Here is a 24,411-nt window from a genome sequence, read left to right as displayed (position 1 = left end):
TGGAGTAGAGGAGTGTCAATACCCATTACATTTTCACAGCCTGCTGTATCTTTACTGCACTTTCCATTCTCAGAGGTAAAGAACAAGACACCTTTGGTAAGATACCTTTTAGTTCTTGTTATTATTCACATGGTTTATACTGCAGTGTTTTTTTGTTTTTGACTTTTCAGAAAATCATTAGTGCATTTAATATAGACAAACATATTTGTGCATTTGATATCCTACACTTAATTAATTCGACTTGTGAATTTCCATGTTTTCCTACAAAATCCGACAGACCATTTGCCGTTGTTAAATTGATGCTCTTAGAAGCGTGACTCTCAGTGCCATTGTAAATGATGACATGTGAGCTTGCAAAATTGCTTTTTCAGATTTGATCAATTCTACATTGTCTCATCAACAAGTTACATCTCATGGTAAGTGTTTTTTGTTTGTTTACCGCGGTGTTAGTTCAAAACATTGCAAATACAGCAGTGAAATGGACCGCACCAGTTCTGGTTGACATGGGATCATTAACCAAACTACACAGTGAACTGGAGAATATGCTAATAACATAACAAGTGTATTATTACCAATTAAGAGCATCTCATTTCCACGTATTCATTTGAAACTTCAAGTTAATCACTCACTATGGAGATGTACTCATTAAAAGTGCAATATGACAGCAAACAGCTCTCCTGCTGTGACATCAAGCTCTAATTTCTTGAAACAAATTTAATCCGGTTCAGTTCTTTATTTATTTGCAATTCCAGTCGCTTCTTCAGCTCGTTATGAATATTTCTAACAAGTTGATTCGATGATTAAAAAGACAGTCAGATGTTGACTTCCATGCACCACTTCCTCATAATGGTGGTTCATTTGCATAGTGTTGTATTACCGTAAGGACGGTAACAGGGATAGCGTGGGTCTAAGCCCACCCACCTAGAATAGGGTTTCATTGGGGGAGACCTGACTTGAATATCCCTTGAGGTAGTCAGGTTAGGCAATCTTCACTGATGGGTCTCTAGCTCGGCATAGCAATGTCCTTGCTCAGTCTGCACTTGCAATCCCTACACATACATCTAAGAAGACTCTAATCACTCTGCGTTGGAAACAGACAGACAGACTGGGAGGGAGGGAGGGAGGGAGGGAGGGAGGGAGGGAGGGAGGGAGGGAGGGAGGGAGGGAGGGAGGGAGGGAGGGAGGGAGGGAGGGAGGGAGGGAGGGAGGGAGGGAGGGAGGGAGGGAGGGAGGGTGGGTATCTTTTGGTAGGTGTGACTCGAGACGGGTTTCAACCATTGAGTAAATACAGCCAAATGCCATCAATCTAACAGTGGATTGTCCCGTAGACCTATTTGCATTGGTTGATTACTGTTTCTGCAGTTTGCCTGTCTGTCTTTGCGTTATTACTTCAATGCCTGCAGGGAAAGAGAAGACATCTTTAATTGTTAATGAAAAACCTAAGACACTAACCTTTAATGTCCATTCAATATTAGATTTGTATTTTTTTTACTTAGGTGTGGTATTCAGTTGCTGCCTCCTGGTAACTTTACTCATTTAATTAAATTAATTATTTCTCAAAACCTTTTCTGGTTATTATGAACCATGTGAACTTGAATGTAAATGCGAGTGGCTCAGGTCATGATCAGATCGAGATCTTCATTCCGTTTCTTTGTTTTTTTCCTTCAAAATAATATGAATCCATCATTCTCCTCAAATATTACGTCACCAGCCGCCACTGATGGAGTCTTCACCCCTCGCCCACTATATCTATTCACCCCTTGTCTTGTAAATCCAGTTGCTCTCTAATATCAATATCTTTAATGATTAAAGAATTGAATACCTTGTGCTGATAGCCTTTAATTTGACCCATAATTAGGTAGTTAGCCTCGCCTGTATATAGCCTCGCTATCGTTATTTTACTGCTTTCCCTTTAATTATTTGTTACTTTTATTTCTTATTTTTTAGGTATTTTTCTTAACTTAATTGTTGGTTATGGGCTTGTACAGTAAGTAAGCATTTTACTGTAAGGTAACACCTACACCTGTTGTATTCGGTGCATGTGACAAATACGATTTGATTTGATTTGCTGTGGAATTGTTGGATTACTTGTCAGATTTGACCGCCCTGTCGGAACTAGAACCACAAGCATTTCGCTACACTCGCAATAGCATCTGCTAATCATGTGTATGTGACCAATAAAATTGGATTTGATTTGATAATGCTTCCCCAATGGTTAATGGCTAACATGTCAACCATTAGCTAAACATAGCCAACCAGCAGCAATCTCAATATGTAGCGGAATCGGATATTCAGTCGATTCATTTTTTTATTTTTTATCAGCACATACCAGTATGATCTTGTTAAGTAGACAAAGATGCACAACAAAGCAAATTGTGGGAAGGGAGTTTTGCTGACTGGAGGGGAAGCTAATTTTCTCAAATCTAAACCTTCGCTGGCATCCGACTGAGGCTGAGGCTGAAAGAGATGTTATATTGCTTTTCTCCTCAAATGCTATTTTCCTCAGAGATCGAAACCAAGTACAATTGAAAGAATTATGACTCTACAAGACATGGGCCTATCAACGTGAGCTTGAACAGTATGTGTTTACTTCTGAATTAGCAATGATGGTTAACATATATGTAGATTAACACAGACTACATTACAGTAGCCTAACCATCTGTAAGGGAATACCCCCCTGATTTGGACAGGTATGGAAGGGACAAAATAAAGTATTGCAAAGTGTCTATTGAGAACAACCTTGTGAACAAGTTTCAGTTCAGGGGGATAGCATGGAGACACACAGCTGCACAACATTCCACGAGTATCCCCCTTCTGATGTTAAGCGTTTGCTTCTGCAACCAAACGTGCTAGCTAGATTATAGTTTGATTGTGCAAAACATTTTCTCCCATGTCTGTCCCACAACAACACATATTAAGGAAATGCAGGCAACGTCCTCTGTATTCGGTTCACGGTGTTCATCCGTTGTTATTTCTTTCCCCACAGGATTCCCATAGAGGCAGTGTGAAAGACTTTGTCAACTTCAATGCCAAGCAGGATGCTGAGCTCCTGCACAAGGCCATGAAAGGCATAGGTGAGTTCGATGCACTTAATGTTTATAAATATAACAATATGTGCAATTTAGCAGACACTTTTTGAAAGTGATTTTACAGTATAGTGAGGGCATACATTTTAGTATGTGGCCTCAGTGGCAATTGAACTCATAAACCTGCCGTTTCTAGCGCCACACTCTTACCAACTGAGCCACATATGACCAGATGTAAACTCTACCAGAGAAACTGCTAAATATTTAATTACACTGTAATGAACTAGTAACAAGCAGAATTTACAGAGTTTTTACTTCTTAATTAGTTTTTTTTTTTTTTGCTTAGAAAAACTGCCTTAGCTTGGTGTGCAGGCAAGTACTATATCTACCTGTACTTAAATATCTCATGCAAGACTTTATTCCCCTGCAATTCTTCGGGATAATGCCACTGTAATGGCATGTTTTTATGGAACTTTTTCCTCTATTCATCTTAAGCGAGGGTTGCTAATCTATATTCTCGAGCTTCAAAAAGGCGGCAGAGTAGCCTAGTGGTTAAAGCGTTGGACTAGCAGCCGAAAGGTTGCGAGTTCAAATCCCCGAGCTGACAAGGTACAAATCTGTAGTTCTGCCCCTGAACAGGCAGTTAACCCACTAGGCCTTCATTGAAAATAAGAATTTGTTCTTAACTGACTTGCCTAGTTAAATAAAGGTTACACAAAGGCAGTGTTCAGCTCCAACATGATACGGGAGAGAAAAATAAATAATCTATTTCAGATTCGTTTAGCCTATTTGACCTTTGAACTTCGTTTCCATCTGTAATGACCTGGAATTCATCACAGCAGTACATAAACCAATTGTTCCAGTGTTGTGGTGCATTTGATGGCCTTAAGCCCTAAAGACACATAGTGTCTACAAAGGAAGTAAAGGGGAAGACGATCGTAAAATGGAGACATATGTTGTTGAATTATAGGTTGATTTATCATTGAATCTAATAATCAATCTGAACTCTGTGCTTTGAACCAGATCACATTATAAACTGGGACCTGCTTTATGGCATAGTTAAGTACGGATAACGAATCTATTTCAACGTTGCCCAAGAAATGCTGGGGCTTTGTCTCAGCCCTGGCATTAATTGCTTTTCTGTACTTCAATGTTTTACCGCAGAGGTATTGATGCCTTTTAAAGGTATTGGTATTGATTGTTTGTGCATTAGTCCATTTAACTCGTTATTTCCCTGGTGAGAATAGGTGCATATGTTGATCTACTGCTTATTAAAGGGGAGTTCATCCTCTAGATGCGATTACACGGTGCCAATCTAATTGAGATCTGTAGATTTTCTTGAATTCATATAGCGTGGTCCGAGCCACATTGAGTTTGACCAAGTTTGACACAGAACACCATGTTCCTGCCATTTAAACCACACTCTATTTATAGAATACGGACTCAGCTCGACATTAGACCACTTTTGGAGCATGGAAATATCTGACAAATGTACGTTTTTGGGAGAATCATCCCTTTATCGTTGAAAACACAGACTTCATTTCCTTACTTGGTGCGCTACACCAATATAATGGACAATGTGGTAACTTACAAGAGTTATTCCATACTGTTAAGGGTGGCCTTGTTTTAATGAGTTCTGCAATTAATTATTAAGACACGTTCTCATGTCACTGATTTAAGATCAATTAATGTATGTTTGCCATCATGTTTGACAGGCACTGATGAGGACACCATTCTCATGCTCCTGACATCGCGCAGCAACAATCAACGGCAGGAAATCAAGGCGGCGTACAAGAAGGCCCACGGAAAGGTGAGACAGGAAGCCGATGACAGGCGACACGTATCGTCTGATTGATGCCTACAGATCATGTCACCAACACTGTTGTGACGTTGTCACCAACCTCACCATTACTCAGCCAAGACGAGCTGGTCTACTCGGGGGTTACCTAATGGGAAAACAATTAGATGTGCTCGTATTACACCCTTACAACAAAAAACACATGTCAAATTTGCATTTTCACATATGAAATCACATTTCCACATGTGAAATTGTTGTTTTCACATGTGGAGCTTAAATATTTTCACATGTATTACATTTACAGTTAACATGTTAACACCACTGCCAAATTTGCAGTTGCGCATGTTTAAAACGTTCACATGTGAAAACACATTTGCTGTTTCACATGTAAAAACAAAAAACAAACATGTGGGTTTGAAATAACGTTCTTCTCCTCACACGTGAAGATGGTTTTAGCATGTTGCAGAAGCAATGTTTCCACCGGTGGAATTAGGGAAACCACATCTAAAAAGCCCAATGAGGGGCAAGGAAATTATTTTGCAGGACATTCATGGAACAGTGGACAGGATAAATTGTTTTTTGGGGGGGGGGGGGGGGGTTAATGGATCACGTTCAAATGGCGACACAGTTTTGCTGTCTGAAGGTCACTGCCTGATTAAAGGGGAAGTCCTTAGTTGCTCCATCCATTTTTGGACTTCTAAATGAATTATTTGAACCCATTGATTCTTGAAGAATATGACGTATAAATGCCTCATAAGCTTAGTTCAACTGTCGTACCGCCTCAGAACCCAAAATGTAAGCTTGTTTTGCTCCAATGTTTGTAAACAAAGCCTAAAAACATGGCTAAAACTATCATTTTGATGTCATGGATGGCCAGTCCTTACACCCATTGCGTGGTCTATGGATTTGAGAGTAATTGCATTTCTCCAGCTCCATCCCTCAACTTTTTTACTGAAACTGTGGTGGTGATTAATAGTGTAATATAGTAATAGTTTTATCATATGGTCCAATCCTCTAGTGAGTGTGTTATTTTTTGCCATTAATATCATTTTCGTTGTATTTTAAACAAAAATAACGGTATCGAAAGCAAAACATGAACCCACAAATATTGATAGCAAAACTAAATATTGCAAGGAAATCATTTTGAAATGCAAGGAGAAAATGAATTGTAAACGGATGCAAAAAAAAATGTTGAAAGTAAAAAATATACATGATAACATGATTAAATAAAACACCTCCCTCTTTCCTGCAATTTTCTCTATCTTTGGTTACTATGGCCTTTGCTTTTGCTGCCTGTTGCAAGTTTTGGCACAAGTTTTTCCAGCAACATAGCACCCTGTATCCCACTGCTGGTTTGCCTCTGAAGCTTAGCAGGGCCGGTCCTGGTCGGTCACTGAATGGAAGACCAGATGTAGCTGGAAATGGTGAGACATAAACGTGAAAAAACACACATGTGAAACTTCAAACGTGTCCTGAGAACCACACCCAGTGCCTTCGGAAAGTATTCAGACTCCTTGACTTTGTCCACATTTTACTAGATTACAGCCTTATTCTAAAATTTATTTAAAAAATGTTTTTCCCTCATCAATCTACACACAATACCCCATAATGACAAAGCAAAAATTGGTTTGGTGATTTATTTTGGTGTGTAAATGTATCTATAAAAAAAAAAACGAAATTATCACATTTACATACCAGTCAAAAGTTTAGACACAAAGTTTGGACACTTTTCTTTATTTTGACTATTTTCTACATTGTAGAATAATAGTGAAGAAATCAAAACTATCAAATAACACACATGGAATAATGTAGTAACCAAAAAGGTGTTAAACAAATCATAATATACTTTAATATTTGAGATTCTTCAAAGTAGCTACCCGTTGCCTTGATGACAGCTTTGCGCACTCTTGGCATTCTCTCAACCAGCTTTGCAACATTTGTTTTTTTTAATTGTACGTGACATTTTTTCACATGTTTTGTGTTGACACGTGTCTGAAAACCCCATTTTAAAGTGTTTTTTTTTTCCACGTGATTTTTTTCATGTTTTTTTTGTAAGGACTGTTACAGTTACATATGTTCTAATGTTACTAAAAAGGACTAGAGTATTCCATCCACACACTGCCAAAATTCTTTACTGTTACTGTCAGATTTGTGGTTTATTAGTATAGGCAGGTTGGCGTGACTGTATAGCAATTGCAGCTAGAAACCCCTGGCAGCTAGCAGCCCAGGGGCTCCAAGAGGTTTTTGACTTATCTGTGACGAATAGCATCTGTCCAATGCCTACAATATACAGTTGGCCCTCATGAGGGTTCTGAAGTATTTTACACCCACGCATGCCATAAGTTTCTCTACCTTCCACCCACCCACCTACCCACCCACCACTCACAATCTCTCTCTCCCCACACCTCCATCCTCCCCCTCTTCTTTTTTCCTTTCCAATCTCCCTTTCATGTTGTTCTTCATTCATTTAATCTCTCTCTCTCTCTCTCTCCCTCTCTCCTTCCCTCCCTCCCTCCCTCCCTCCCTCCCTCCCTCCCTCCCTCCCTCCTGCCTGTTCAGATCATTACAAAAATAAAACATGCCAAAATCTATGATAAACAGCTAATAAAAATAAATTCCCGACATACACTTCTGTGAGTAATGTGTTGAAGTGGCCGATGCCTTATCATAAGAGGAAAGCCAATAATATATTTAGTTAACAGGGTCCCTGATAACTCTCTCTCTCTTAGGGTTGACTCAACTGATGTATTTTAGAGTCAACACTAATAACTTGAGCTCTCTCTCATGAGCCACACGTTAGCTTACGATTCTGTGGGCACGAGTCCTCAAAACATCCGTTAATCATTCAAATGTATTGATTGACTTAAGGACTTCTGTTCTTTTATTCAAATATTTTCCTATTACTTAAAGAAAATCCAAAGCAAACGCTTCCTTCATTGTCAAAGTTATCAGAATATGAATCGTCAAAATAGTTAATTATTTAAATGTATTGATCGAGATAAAAAAACAATTCTCCATTGTTCAAAGTGCCTTTTTTTCCTCAGGATCTTGTGAATAATTCAAATGTACCGATTGAGTAAGCAATTGTGGCTCCATTTGTTCAGATATTTCTTAATAAAAAGAGAATTCTACCGGAAAACCCTTCTGTTGTCTAAGTTATCTTAATATTGTCTTTATTTTTCTACAGGACCTTGTGAGTGCTTTAAAGTCGGAGCTCGGAGGCTTGTTCGAGACGCTCGTTGTGGCATTGATGACGCCTCCCATTTCCTATGACGCCTCTCAACTCCACAAAGCACTCAAGGTAAAGTATAGCAATGTATAGTCTATGTTTGGTTATGGATCCAAGAATAAGTCATATATTGTGCAGTCAAACATGCAATATTCAGGTGAAGTCGGAAGTTTACATACACTTAGGTTGGAGTCATTAAAACTCGTTTTCAACTACTCCATAAATTTCTTGTTAACAAACTATAGTTTTGGCAAGTCGGTTAGGACATCTACTTTGTCCATGACACAAGTCATTTTTCCAACAATTGTTTACAGACAAATTATTTCACTTATAAGTCACTGTATCACAATTCCAGTGGGTCAGAAGTTTACATACACAAAGTTGACTGTGCCTTTAAACAGCTTGGAAAAATCCAGAAAATTATGTCATGGCTTTAGAAGCTTCTGATAGACTAATTTACATAATTTGAGTCAATTGGAGGTGCACCTGTGAATGTATTTCAAGGCCTACCTTCAAACTCAGTGCCTCTGCTTGACATCATGGGAAAATCAAAAGAAATCAGCCAAGACCTCAGAAAGAAAATTATAGACCTCCACAAGTCTGGTTCATTCTGGTTCAATTTGGTTCAATTTCCAAACACATGAAGGTACCATGTTCATCTGTACAAACAATAGTACCCAAGTATAAACACCATGGGACCACGCAGCCGTCATACCGCTCAGGAAGGAGACGCATTCTGTCTCCTGGAGATAAACGTATTTTGATGCGAAAAGTTCAAATCACACACACACACACACACACACACACACACACACACACACACACACACACACACACACACACACACACACACACCACTGAACATAAATGTGAACGCAACGTGCAACATTTTCAAAGATTTTACTGAGTTGCCTATCATATATGGAATCAGTCAGTTGAAATGAATTAATTAGGCCCTAATCTATGGATTTCACACAACTGAGAATAAAGATGTGAGTATTTTGGTCACAGATAGCTTAAAAAACAGGTCGGCACGTGGATCAGAAAACCAGACAGTATCTGATGTGACCACCATTTGCCTCATGCATTGTGACACACCTCCTTCGCATAGAGTTGATCAGGCTGTTGATTTTGGCCTTTGGGAATGTTGTCCCACTCCTCTTCAATGACCGTGTGAAGTTGCTGGATATTGGTGGGAAATGAAACACACTGTCGTACACGTCGGTCTGGAGCATCCCGAACTATGAGTATCTGAGTATGCAGGCCATGGAAGATCTGGGACATTTTCAGCTTCCAGGAATTGTGTACAGATCCTTGCAACATGGTGCCGTGCGTTATCATGCTGAAACATGAGGTGACGGCAGCAGATGAATGGCACGATAGTGGGGCTCAGGATCTCGTCACGGTATCTCTGTGCATTCAAATTGACATAGAAAAAAATATCAGCAAACCGCTCACCCACACGATGTCATCAGGGATGTTTTTAAGTGGCAGGGACTGGGAGACTAGTCAGGAGCAAAGTACAGAGAGATCCTTGATGAAAACCTGTCCCGCCCGGAGTGCTCAGGACCTCAGACTGGGGCGAAGGTACACCTTCCAACAGGACAACGACCCTAAGCACACAGCCCAAATAATGCAGGGCCTTGAGCGGCCCAGCCAGAGCCTGGACTTGAACCCAATCGAACATCTCTGGAGAGACCTGAAAGTAGCTGTGCAGCAACGCTCCCCATCCAACCTGACATAGATTGAGAGGATCTGCAGAGAGGAATGGAGGAAACTCCCCAAATACAGATGTACCAAGCTTGCAGCATCATACCCAAGAAGACTCAAGGCTGTAATCGCTACCAAAGGTGCTTCAACAAAGTACTGAGTAAAGGGTTTGAATACTTACGCACATGTGATATGAATGTTTTTTTTTTTTTATATATTTTTTTTAAATTCTAAAAAATCTGCTTTTGCTTTGTCATAATGGGGTAGATTGATGAGGAACAAAAAAACAATTTAATACATTTTAGAATAAAGCTGTAACGTAACAAAATGTGAAAAAAGTCAAGGGGTCTCAATAATTTACGTATGCACTGTACATACTTTTCCTTCAGAAAGTATTCATACCTCCTGACTTATTACACATTTTGTTATGTTACAGCCTGAATTCAAAATGGATTAAATAAAGAATTTTCCTCACCCATCTACCCATGGTACCCAACGATGACACATTGAAAACATGTTTTTAGACTCTCTTTTTTTCTCCAAACGTATTTATTGAAAATGAAATACAGAAGTATCTCATTTACATAAGTATTCACACCCTTGAGTCAGTACTTTGTAGTGGAATCTTTGGCAACGATTACAGCTTTTGAGTCTGGGTTAGTCTCTAAGAGCTTTCCATACCTTGATGGTGCAACATTTTTTAATCGTGCACTTTTTTTTTTAACCATGTCCACATGTACTGAATTCAATTAAAGCGCTTGCTAGCTGGTTGTTACATAATTGTCAGCCAGTTATTGAGTTTTGAGTGACATTTTCTGACGGTCTCTGACTGCTCTTCCCCAGGGAGCCGGGACTGATGACGACGTGCTAATTGAGATCCTAGCGTCCAGGACCTGCGCCCAGATTAAAGACATCGTCAAAGTCTACAAGAAAGGTGAGCGGTTGAATGTCTCATGACACATTCATAACGTATTTCATTCTTCATCTGCTAGAGAAAGGTGAGAGGCTCCACAAGGAAAACAGGTAGCACTTAAGCGGACGGTATAAATAGGCGTTCAATAAATCACCTTTATGAGTGTCGCGGTATCATCCCATAAAAACATCTGTAACCATGTTTAGTCAACAGTGGAGAGAAGTTGGGTCGAACACAATCCACGGGATGTTTTCACGGTCCAACAAATAAAGTGACACATTCCACATTTTACAACCATCTGCATAACCTTGATACCGTAATGTTTCTGCTTTCAAATGCTGGATCTGCGCTTTTCCAAAAATGGGAAAAATTAGCTAAAGCAGAGACAGATTGTCTCCCAGAATGCAATACCGGCCACCGGTCGTCCACATATTGTGGAACCTTGCTTTCAATCTGAATGTCCGTCTCTTCCACTCATTCTTATTCTAGAATTTCTTTATTACTAACTTTCCATGTTTACAACTGTGCACTCTCCTCAAACAATAGCATGGTATTCTTTCACTTGTAATAGCTACTGTAAATTGGACAGTGTAGTTCGATTCACAAGAATTAAAACTTTCTGCCAATATCAGATGTGTCTATGTCCTGGGAAATGTTCTTGATACTTACAACCTCATGCTAATCGCATTAGCCTACGTTAGCTCCACCATCCCGCAGGGGACCCACCAATCCTGAAGAGGTTTTAAACAGTACTAGCTAATTTACCAACATTTCTGAAAATGGATATATAATGTTTTGGAATGAAACTCTTTAAATTAATTGTAAATGGATGGAAAATAATTATTTTCAGTAAAACATCATTTATGATATTGCAATTCAATAAATGTCCTCCTCCCCCTTTCCTTGCATTTTCCCTGTCTTGGGTTATGTTACCCTGGCATTTTGCTTTCACTGTCTTTTTTCCAAGTTTTGGCACGTTCCTTCCAGCAACATTGCACCCTGCATCCCACTGCTGGTTTGCCTTTTTCCTCACGTGATTTTGTTCATGTTATTTTTTTCGTGCCAACTCCTATGGTCATTATCACACCATTGTCACAGCACAAACTGTTCTGGAACCAAGCTACTGGCACAATAGGCCAAGGAAAAGAGCCACACTGGCCATCTGAGTTGAACACTGGAGAAGCCTGATCCATCTGTTACCCTTCTAATCAAATCCCCCTGGCGGAGATCTTTGGCTAAACTGAGCACGACCAATCAGAGTCCATTTCTGCCATTGGCGACTATTGTCAGAGATAAGTGTAAGCAATCTTCTGCCCTTCCCTTCTCTCTCTTCTCATCTATCTCAGAGTGCGGTGGCAAGCTGGAGAAAGATATCACTGGTGACACCTCGGGCCACTTCCAAAAGCTTCTAGTGATCCTTCTGCAGGTAAACAAAGTGGGGAAGGAGGGATGACACAAAGGGAGGAGAGAGATATTTTCTTCTAATAATGAGAGTGCTTTGGTGATGCCATTATAAAGTCATGAGTGGTTAAGTTGAGGTGGGCATAGAGTGAGGAAGGAGGAGGGAGTGACGCATACTGTATATCATTGTCTGGTAACCTAACCCATCAGGTCGCCAGGTTGGGTGACACTCAGCGAAATTAGGTGACGAAAGGGTAGACATGGCTCTTCTCCCATGACGCACTGACCTTTTGCCTTTGTTCTTTCTTCCCCTTTGCTCCTCTGTTTTTTCCCCGTTGTTGTAGGGGAGCAGAGACGAAGGGGTGGATGAAGACAGGATTGAGAACGACGCAAAGGTAACGAAACCCTATGGGTGGGTGGGTGCTCGCTAAGTGATATGCTATAGCGCAAGACATAATGACATTTTGTCTTCAGCGCTCAAATGTTAACATGCTTAGGATATGCCTTCAAACTACTACCATAGGCCTAAAGGACAAAGCAAGCTTCAAGGCAGTATCACAGTGCTCTCTGATAAATGATCGACGTGAAACATTTACTTAGGACATTTGCTAACTGGAAAAGACATTTCTGTCCTCAAAGCTATTTTTGTTTTTGTAGGTTGGAACAGTATTGTAGGCTACGGTACATTTACTAATTACACATGCATGTATAATATAGGTCCCCTGAAGGTTCTTTTTGCCTTTTGTCATCCACTCCATGGCCTTTATAATATTCAGTGAAATCCAGTGACCAGTATATGTTTCAGGAACTGTTTGCTGCTGGCGAGGGGAAGGTTGGCACAGACGTGGAGAAATTCATCAACATCCTGGGCAACAGGAGCCATGAACACCTTCGCCTAGGTGTGTGTGTGTGTGTGTGTGTGTGTGTGTGCGTGTGTGTGCGTGTGTGTGCGTGCGTGTGCGTGTGTGTGCGTGCGTGTGTGTGCGTGTGCGTGCGTGTGTGCGTGCGTGCGTGTGTTAAAATGCCTCCCAAGTGCAAGCTTTAACTTTTAGTGCTTGCTCTTTAATCAGCTCTGGGATTCTGGATGTTTTATTTCCACGGTGTAAATTAGTGATTACGGCCATTTTGTTCAATCATAAAAACAGAATAGCATTCTGCACTTTTATTGTAACATCAAATAACATCACATTCTCATTTGTATTTTTGTATTTTTGATTGTAAGTGTTTGACGCCTACAAGAAGCTGGCTGGCAGTGATATCGAGGACAGCATTGAGGGTGAGACTACTGGAAACCTGGAGAACTTATTGCTGGCTGTTGGTAAGACTTTACAATGATAATAAGCAAGACACAGCAAGGTAATTAAAAAAAACTAAAAAAATAAAAGAAGAAGACAAATATACAAAACTGAAATATAACACACTTAAAGAATGGGATTTCTCTATTGCATTTTGATAAATCAAACTTAAAAAAAACAGTCACTTACGTACTGTACGTATTGCATGCATGCATTATAATGAAACATTAATAAATCATTTGGGAATGCCATCTTCCTTTTCCATAGTGAAGTGTGCTAAGAGTGTCCCAGCCTACTTTGCGGAGTCTCTCAATGGGTCTATGAGGGTATGCTCTTTTGTGTTTGTTATCAATCATTCCGTGGACGATTTGCGCGAAAGTTTGAATTGCCATCGCATATCTCCAAAAGTGATTCAGTAGTTTAGGTTTAGGCATTTGTAATTGTGATGTCTATTGTTTATTGTTAGCGTGCTGGCACTGATGACCAGACTCTGATGAGAATCATGGTGTCCAGGAGTGAGACAGACATGCTGGACATCAGAGCCTGCTTTAAGAAGATGTATGGGGCCTCGCTCTACAACACCATTCAGGTACAGGGGGCAAATCTCTCCTCTATCCATTCTGGTACAAAAGGCTAGTCTCCCTTTTTATTTATTCAGGTACAATGGGCTATTCTCTCCTCTAACCATTCTGGTACAAAAGGCTAGTCTCCCTTATAACTATTCAGGTCCAATGAGCTAACCATTCCGGTACAGTGGACTAGTCTCTCCTCTAACCAGGTACAATGCACTAGTCTCACCTTCATCCCAGAGGGACTAACCCTAACAATCTATCTCTATACCCAGCTACCACCTCTCCAGTGCCACTAGATTCATGAGATACATTTTTGCCACACACCATTACACTGCGATGTCACCTGAGTAACAGGTCCTGTTATTCCATCTGCTCCGGCCACAGGATCCCAAAATAATGTAGCGAGTTGGCTACTGTGACAAACTGTTGCTCTCGTGCACATCCTCCTAGGTCTTTAGCTCATCCGTATCTGGATAGGAAGAATACACACATCTGGTTTCAGCCCCATTCACATGGGAGATGTCAGGCACCACAGAGGGCGTACTAGACTGGTGTAATTCCAAACGGATAGGACCAGTACATACAGTGCCTTGCGAAAGTATTCGGCCCCCTTGAACTTTGCGACCTTTTGCCACATCTCAGGCTTCAAACATAAAGATATAAAACTGTATTTTTTTGTGAAGAATCAACAACAAGTGGGACACAATCATGAAGTGGAACGACATTTATTGGATATTTCAAACTTTTTTAACAAATCCAAAACTGAAAAATTGGCCGTGCAAAATTATTCAGCCCCTTTACTTTCAGTGCAGCAAACTCTCTCCAGAAGTTCAGTGAGGATCTCTGAATGATCCAATGTTGACCTAAATGACTAATGATGATAAATACAATCCACCTGTGTGTAATCAAGTCTCCGTATAAATGCACCTGCACTGTGATAGTCTCAGAGGTCCGTTAAAAGCGCAGAGAGCATCATGAAGAACAAGGAACACACCAGGCAGGTCCGAGATACTGTTGTGAAGAAGTTTAAAGCCGGATTTGTATACAAAAATATTTCGCAAGCTTTAAACATCCCAAGGAGCACTGTGCAAGCGATAATATTGAAATGGAAGGAGTATCAGACCACTGCAAATCTACCAAGACCTGGCCGTCCCTCTAAACTTTCAGCTCATACAAGGAGAAGACTGATCAGAGATGCAGCCAAGAGGCCCATGATCACTCTGGATGAACTGCAGAGATCTACAGCTGAGGTGTGAGACTCTGTCCATAGGACAACAATCAGTCGTATATTGCACAAATCTGGCCTTTATGGAAGAGTGGCAAGAAGAAAGCCATTTCTTAAAGATATCCATAAAAAGTGTCATTTAAAGTTTGCCACAAGCCACCTGGGAGACACACCAAACATGTGGAAGAAGGTGCTCTGGTCAGATGAAACCAAAATTGAACTTTTTGGCAACAATGCAAAACGTAAAAAAAAAAAAAAGCAACACAGCTGAACACACCATCCCCACTGTCAAACATGGTGGTGGCAGCATCATGGTTTGGGCCTGCTTTTCTTCAGCAGGGACAGGGAAGATGGTTAAAATTGATGGGAAGATGGATGGAGCCAAATACAGGACCATTCTGGAAGAAAACCTGATGGAGTCTGCAAAAGACCTGAGACTGGGACGGAGATTTGTCTTCCAACAAGACAATGATCCAAAACATAAAGCAAAATCTACAATGGAATGGTTAAAAAATAAACATATCCAGGTGTTAGAATGGCCAAGTCAAAGTCCAGACCTGAATCCAATCGAGAATCTGTGGAAAGAACTGAAAACTGCTGTTCACAAATGCTCTCCATCCAACCTCACTGAGCTCGAGCTGTTTTGCAAGGAGGAATGGGAAAAAAATTCAGTCTCTCGATGTGCAAAACTGATAGAGACATACCCCAAGCGACTTACAGCTGTAATCGCAGCAAAAGGTGGCGCTACAAAGTATTAACTTAAGGGGGCTGAATAATTTTGCACGCCCAATTTTTCAGTTTTTGATTTGTTAAAAAAGTTAGAAATATCCAATAAATGTCGTTCCACTTCATGATTGTGTCCCACTTGTTGTTGATTCTTCACAAAAAAATACAGTTTTATATCTTTATGTTTGAAGCCTGAAATGTGGCAAAAGGTCGCAAAGTTCAAGGGGGCCGAATACTTTCGCAAGGCACTGTACGTACATGCCACCTCCTGTCATGTGTCCTTAATTCCAACCTCGCAATCTACAGCCTACATCATCCATTTAGGACACTGTCAACTCTGTCAGTATTCTCAACACATGACTCAACGTGACATGCTCTCTGCCTTGTTAATGATGAGCAGCCTTCCTTGCTCTGACTTGCGTCAGGTTGACAAAGTGCATAATGACAGTCCCCTCATTTGACACAACTGAGGTACAACCCATTTGACGCAACATTCACGCGGATGTTGTTTCCACAACCGATGTGAAGACGCTGCACAATGGTTTTGCAGGCTAACTCTCTGTTGTATGACAAAGCGGTCTGTCGAATGTGTTGTACACGAGTTGCACTAACTGAGTATTCGGGCCTATGTAAAACCCATAGGCTGCTCGTCTGTCTGATAGTACTGAATGCACCTTAAATGTCAGTTTGTGTTTATTTGTTTACTCATTCACAGGACGACACCGCTGGGGACTACGGAAAGGCCCTGCTCTACCTTTGTGGAGGAAATGACTGAGGCGCTTTTTGATGATGTGCAACGATGTTGCTCTATGATGATGCGTTATGGAGCGGCAATGGGCTGCACTTGATACTCTCTGCCAATTACAATGAATTGACACTTGACTTTATTGGCTTCTGTTTGACGATTGGCTTGAGATACCACTTCACTGTATTGGCTATGTGTCTTGATTGCCCACATTCAACACATATTGAACTTAACAGTGTGTGCCCTGTTTTTTCTTATATTGTTCAAATAATCAGCCCATTCTTTGACACTATAAGGCTGCGTTTACACAGGCAGCCCAATTCTGATCTTTTTACAATAATTGGTATTTTGATCCAATCAGATCAGATGTTTTGTGAATTGGGCAAAAGATCAGAATTGTGATGCCTATGTAAACACAGCCTAATGGTCATGTCAACCAAACTATGCTTTGTTTTGTCAAACAATTTCAGGGAATAATGAGAATAATATTGCTATAACTTTGAACTTTTAAGTTCTCTTCTTCATTGTTACTTAAATCAACATGCTATCTTAATCTATAGTATGTGTCTATGGGAGTTAGATATACAGATGTAGGATCTTAATTTGATCACTCTTTTGTTGCCGAGAATTTTCCTGCATGGCAGGAAATACAAACTTGCCGGGTATTCGAGGTTTCAAAAGGTTTCTAAACTTTGTAATTTCCATTTTAAAATGTCAGCCTTGATTTGTCAGCCTTGATTTATCAAAAAACATGTATCAACCCCTACATTAATTATAATCCACATATGAATGAACATTTCTGTTGCTGCAGGATTATTTTCTTGCTGTAGCAAACTGACTCAAATTAAGATCCTACATCGGTACAACGCTGCTGTTCAATTATTAAAAGGATAATGTCTACTATGATGTTTCACTCATGAATTACATATGAAGTGGTGAATTGCAACAGGAGTGTCAATAAGTAATGATATGCAATTGTCTATGCATGAACACTTGGGGCAGATATGCAAGATATCAATCGCCTCTAAAGCCTTGTTCACGCTGCAGGCCTTAATGTTTAAATCCGTTTTGTTTCTCAAATCCGTTTTGGAATACTGACTGTCCAAACAGCAAGTTACCAGTGACCAAATCTGATTTATGTGTGTTCAGACAGAAGTAATTTGCTAAAATGGCTACCCTAGATGTCATAATAATGACCGGTGTGTGCACTGTGGTGTAGGCTGATTGGTGGTGGTGCTCTGGTTCCTATCACTCAGAAGTTATGTAGCAAGCTAAGGCGACAACAATGCCTGCCATGGACGTTTCCCAGCTGCTTTGAATGTTCAAAATCATAGTGTAAGAAGACTTTTAAAGCCTCAAAGGGCAAGACGATACAACTTTCGAAACAACTACTGTGGCGAGCCAAAAATGACTGAACTAGCTAGCTAGGAAGCTGCTAGTTTTCTAGCACATTCACTCATTTGTTTGTAAACAATTAACAAGCTAGTTAGCTCCCTCATGTTATTGTCAAAACTGTCAACATAGCTAGCAAGCAACAAAATAAGCCAATAACAGTCTAAAAAGCACTTGAGGGCAAATAAACCAGATTTGACCGCTCAGACGCAGGGCCAGGAATCAGATTTATTATACCAGTACCATTAACATTTTCTACATTGTAGAATAAAAGTGAAGACATCAAAACTAACACGTATTGAATCATGTAGTAAACAAATAAGTGTTAAACAAGTTAAACAGAATCTTCAAATAGTCACCCTTTGCCTTGATGACAGCTTTGCACACACTTGGCATTCACTCAACCAGCTTCACCTGGAATGCTTTTCCAACAGTCTTGAAGGAATTCCCACAAATGCTGAGCACTTGTTGGCTGCTTTTCCTTCACTCTGCTGTCCGACTCATCCCAAACCATCTCATTTTGGTTGAGGTCGGGGATTATGGAGGCCAGGTCATCTGATGCAGCACTCCATCACTCTTGGTAAAATAGCCATTACACAGCCTGTAGGTGTGTAAGAGGCATTGTCCTGTTGAAAACCAAATGATAGTCCCACTAAGCACAAACCAGATGGGATGGCGTATCGCTGCAAAATGCTGTGGTAGCCATTCAGGTTAAGTGTGCCTTGAATTCTAAATAAATCACAGACAGTGTCACCAGTAAAGCACCCCCACACCATAACACCTCCTCCTCCATGCTCTACGGTGGGAAATACACATGCAGAGATCCTCCCACATCATGTCTCACAATGACACAGCAGTTGACAATGACACAGCAAAAATCTCCAATTTAGACTCGAGACCAAAGGACAAATTTCCACCGGTCTAATGTCCATTGCTCGTGTTTCTTGGCGCAAGCAAGTCTATTCTTCTCATTGGTGTCCTTTAGTAGTGGTTTCTTTGCAGCAATTTAACCATGAAGGCCTGATTCACGCAGTCTCCTCTGAACAGTTGATGTTGAGATGTGTCTGTTACTTGAACTCTGTGAAGCATTTATTTGGGCTGCTATCTGAGGCTGGTAACTCTAATGAACTTCTCCTCTGCAGCAGAGGTAACTCTGGGTCTTCCATTCCCGTGGCGGTTCACCATGAGAGCCAGTTTCATCATAGCGCTTGATGGTTTTTGCGACTGCACTTGAAGAAACTTTCAAAGTTCTTGGTCTTTACCAAATATGGCTATCTTCTGTATACCCCGCCTACCTTGTCACAACACAACTGATTGGCTAAAACACCTTAAGAAGGAAAGAAATTCCACAAATGAACTTTTAAGAAGGCACACCTGTTAATTGAAATGCATTCCTGGTGACTACCTCATGAAGCTGGTTGAGAGAATGCCAAGAGTGTGCAAAGCTGTCATCAAGGCAAAGGGTTACTGTTTGAAAAATCTCAAATCTCAAATATATTTTGATTTGTTGAACACTTTTTTGGTTACTACATGATTCCATTTGTTTTTTCATAGTTTTGATGTCCCCACTGTTATTCTACAATGTAGAAAATAGTAAAAATACTTCAATGAGTAACGCTTCAGCGATACAGATTGAATAGAGTCCTAAAATGAACACTATATCTCCATGACATGGTAACACATAACGTCATCTGATTGACTGACTAGTCCTTAGTTCACAAGTCGTGAAAAGGGTTGAGTCTTTGGTGATATCAACATTCTGCCACTAGATGGCAGAAACGCACAAAGCTTACTGTAGCTCCTTATTTTTTTACCATAGTAGTTGTGTTGTAACATGTCGCCTTCTCTAGATAGGTCCTCTATAGGCTAAAAACAATATTATTCTATGCATGTGCACGTTGTTCTCAGATACTAACCAAACAGATAGACACACCCCCAAAACCTAGAATGAGTAGCAAAGAAAGACTCGTGTTTTGAGGATTTAGTTGTCATTAAACACGGGTGTGAATTCATGGTGGTGAATTCAAAAACAAGGGACTTTAGTTTTTAGTGCACTTCAAATGGCATGGAATGATGAGTAGGTGAATGTTTGGACCATAATGACACAGTAATAGCCCCAGGTCTAGCCTAGAGAATCAACTATTACATAACAAATGGTTGCCAGACACTTTCATATTATGACACTAAATCATTCACTGGTTCAAGCTGTGAAAATCTTTTCATGTTTTGGCAGGCTTTTGCTGCAAGGTTCCCATCTCGCTGGTAGTTTTGAGTAATTGTTGTCGTAGCCTCTGCAACTGATTTGTGACTGACTGGCCAATCGAGATTGGGTGATCGCTGTCCCCTTTTCTTACACTGTTATTACGTAGAAGAGTGATTAAGGTCAGTGGTCCTAGCAGTGGCTCTCTTTAGGGGAATTCGATGACAGGTAAAGTGTCAGAATGGGGAAAGGTTGGCCTGATTTGAGAAGTCTACAGTCTGGACTATGACCATGGTGGATGGATTATGACCACTGAGGAATTCATGGGCAATCACAGGGGTGGTCAATCCTGGTCCTGGGCGGCCACGTGGTGTGCATGCTTTTGTTCCAGACATGCACTAATATATTTGATTATTAAAAAAAAACATTATTAACGGATCAAAAATGGAGCGTTCAAGACGTCACCACATGCCCTGCAACTGATAGCTTCTCTAACCCACATTGGATTGTACTCTACCCTACCTTCACGTAAACACATTGAGGAAATGTGCAGTCTCACTTTACACCTCACACACAAACAATGAATTGTTTGTAGACTGTAATAACTTCCTGGCCCCAGCCCTAAACCTCTTTATTAACCAATATGCCCCCTGGCTCTCTCTCTCTCTCTCACACACACACACACACACACACGCACGCACGCACGCACACACACACACACACACACACACACACACACACACACACACACACACACACACACACACACACACACACACACACACACACACACACACACACACACACACACACACACACACACACACACACACACACACACACACACACACACACACACACACACACACACACACACACACACACACACACACACACACACACACACACACACACACACACACACACACACACACACACACACACACACACACACACACACACACACACACACACACACACACACTTCAAATCTCCTGCTTGGGTGTGTTTTCTTTATGTGTGAGGATGATCAAGGCTTTGTTTTTTTAGCCAATCAGGGGAAATCAGGCCACCTCTGTCCACACAGGAACAATACAACTGGCTCCACCCACCAACCGCAGGAAGTGGACATGTCCTGGCGAGGTGGACAGCACGTGAAATTTTGGCAGGCGTGTGGGCAGTGTTCCCAAATTCCAAGGTGTGGGTATTGGGAAAGGGAGGGAAAGAAAGTCTTTCTTAATCTCACGCTGGTAAAAGGTCATGTGGCAGTGGTTCAATGTTTCTGTGGTAGTTCTATATGAAACAAACTGTATAGAAATATGAACTGTGTATGCAGTATAATACTCAGTGAGGATATTCCAGACGCTATTTGGGTATAATCAATTCATCTTAAAGGGAAAGAGTAACACCTCTCGGTGTTCGTGTAGAAGAATGAAGTGGCTGTGAAAGTGTTTGTTGTGCAATGGCGGCATGCATTGACAAGCGAATAATATCGGCCTTTTCATGTTATCAGTTACGAGAGGAATGTTGGTATCTTATCTTCCCATGAATACAGTAGCAAACGTTGGCCGTTCCTCCCAACAGAACACACTGATGGGAACCCACCTGTAAAACTTTACCTGTAGAGATTTATCTCTACGACTGAATCTCTGCTTTTAGAACAGCCTGTCAAGACATCGTTTCGATGACCATCACCTACAGCACAATGCACAGAATCAAAGTGCTGCCCGACCGAGACAGCAGACACTGTCAACATTAACTGTTACAAGAGTTGGGTGGGGCAGCCATATATAGAGATGTATTGTATGTATTTATGTGTAGCCTATGGCTCTGGTGGTCAGAGCAGGCATGAGCAGGTTCTTACTGTAGATCAAAGGCACGAGTAATGATTCACATACAGTCCATATCTATAGAGGTGAAAGGGATGTTAATGAATGATTAGGTTAAGCCATGAATGAAGTTAATGTCTACTTAACTTGTGTACTGTGAAACAGGTGGCATAGGGACACTGTACGGGAGGGGAGGTACGATATTTTGCGGTCCCACCATGTCTCAACGACGTTCTGTTCCTTTCGGAAGAGAACATCGTTGTTCACTGGCCGCTATTGACTTTCTCGATGCATTATGGGGCTGTGCAAGAATGACAAAAACGCTAACGTTGACTCCTAATGAACGTAATTGTTCGGGACTGTCATGAATGCAAGGTGAAATAGAATTGAAATAAATAAGTAAAGTAAATAGAGCCCAAAAAATAAGGTGAACAGCACTGTGCTTCCACAGAGTTTGCGTTTATCCAATGAAGACTTATTTAGGAGTCCAATGCTGGTTTGATTGATTGATACACGATGTTTACATTTGAGTAATTTAGCCGACGCTCTTATCCAAAGAGATTTACAGTAGTGAGTGCATACATTTTAACGTGTTTAAAACCTCTTATCTGGAGGGTCGTTGGAATATACCCTATGTGCTGCCTACTGCCATTGTGCCCTTGAGCATGGCACTTTAACCCTCAAACTGTTCCAGGGGCCACTGCTCTGCAGGTGACCCTGTGTTGCTCCCAAACTGTTCTGTGTTTGTGTGTGTGGGGGGTGTTGGGTTGGGCACAGAGACATCAGAGGGAAGGATTTCCGTGCAAATGTCAAACGGATAAAGATCTATTCAATTCTATCTGTATTCATAGTGAGGGCGTATCCTCAAGGATCTGACTTACATTAGATGTGCCAGCTGTGACTAAACTACTGAGGGAATGTGCTTCCTGTGTCCTGTCATGCATCCTAGTCACTTGTTAGTGAAAGCATCACAGCACAATGCAATCCTGCATATAAACTCCAATTCACTCCAACATCCTCCTCCATCTTTCTATAAAGCATTGAAAGGTCAAACAAACTTTACAAGACCAGACAACGTACAAAGGCACTTCGGTGCATGGGTGATATTCAACTACATTCCTGGGGTATCTTATTTTTCTTATCTGATTTCAGCTGTCATGATAAAAATATAGATATATAATCCTGAAAAGGAAACCGTGTCTCATCGTAAAACAACTTTATTTGTTTTGGTTAAAGAAATCACACCTGAAGAATCTCTTTTAAGTGAAATATAGACTTGGGTATATTTTATTTTAAAATTCCTTTCAATAGTTATTTTCCTTGTGTTTGAAAACATGTGGCACCCACCTTCTGCTATTAAACAAAATTCTAATCAAATAAAATGTTAATTGTCACATGTGCAACAGTGAAATGCTTACTTACAAGCCCTTAAACAACAATGCAGTTAAATAAAAAAATTTAAAAAACAATGTATAAGAAATAAAAGTAACTAATAATTAACGAGCAACAGTAAAATAACAATAGCGAGACTATATACAGTGGGTACCAGAACAGAGTCAATGTGCGGGGGCACCGGTTGTTCAAGGTCATTGAGGTAATATGTACAGGTAGGTATAGTTATTAAAGTGACTATGCATAGATAATAGCAGAGAGTAGCAGCAGTGTGAAAGAGGGGGGTGGGGGGGGGGAATGCAAATAGTCTGGGTGGACATTTGATTAGATTTTCAGGAGTCTTATGGCTTGGTGGTAGAAGCTGTTTTAGAAGCCTCTTGGACCCAGACTTGGCGCTCTGGTACCATTTGCCATGCGGTAACAGAGAGAATAGTCTATGACTGGGGTGGCTGGAGTCTTTGACCATTTTTAGGGCCTTCCTCTGACACCGTCCGGTATAGAGGTCCTGGATGGCAGGAAGCTTGGCACCAGTGATGTACTTGGCCGTACGCACTACCCTCTGTTGTGCCTTGTGGTCGGAGGCCGAGCAGTTGCCATACCAGGCAGGGATTCAACCAGCCTTTCAAAGCACTTCATGGCTAAAGATGTGAGTGGGGCGGCAGGTTAGCCTAGTGGTTAGAGAGTTGGACTAGTAACCGGAAGGTTCTGCCCCTGAACAGGCAATTAACCCACTAGTCCGTCATTGAAAATAAGAATTTGTTCTTAACTGACTTGCCTGTTTAAATAAAAGGTAAAATCTTAAAAAAGTGCTATGGGTCGGTGGTCATTTAGGCAGGTTACCTTAATGTTCTTGGGAACAGGACTACTATGGTGGTGTGCTTGAAACATGTTGGTATTACAGACTCAGACAGTGAGAGGTTTAAAATGTCAGTGAAGACACTTGGTCACCGCGTTCTCT

At 40.9% G+C, this 24,411-nt stretch overlaps 1 protein-coding gene across 1 annotated transcript; it reads left to right on the top strand.

Annotated features, from left to right (window-relative positions):
• Positions 1–394: 394 nt before the first annotated feature.
• Positions 395–17,628, top strand: LOC110504163 (annexin A5-like). The gene is made up of 12 exons (XM_036970014.1): positions 395–416; positions 2,987–3,074; positions 4,742–4,836; positions 8,012–8,125; positions 10,607–10,697; positions 12,023–12,102; positions 12,422–12,472; positions 12,883–12,976; positions 13,300–13,395; positions 13,640–13,698; positions 13,839–13,961; positions 16,611–17,628. The coding sequence occupies exons 1-12, from the start codon at positions 414–416 to the stop codon at positions 16,668–16,670; spliced, it is 954 nt and encodes a 317-aa protein (XP_036825909.1). The 5' UTR covers positions 395–413; the 3' UTR covers positions 16,671–17,628.
• The last annotated feature ends 6,783 nt before the right edge of the window (positions 17,629–24,411 follow it).

Source organism: Oncorhynchus mykiss, chromosome 31 (assembly GCF_013265735.2).
Source record: "Oncorhynchus mykiss isolate Arlee chromosome 31, USDA_OmykA_1.1, whole genome shotgun sequence".
NCBI classification, from domain to species: Eukaryota; Metazoa; Chordata; class Actinopteri; order Salmoniformes; family Salmonidae; genus Oncorhynchus; species Oncorhynchus mykiss.
This window is presented reverse-complemented; position numbering and strand designations above follow the sequence as displayed.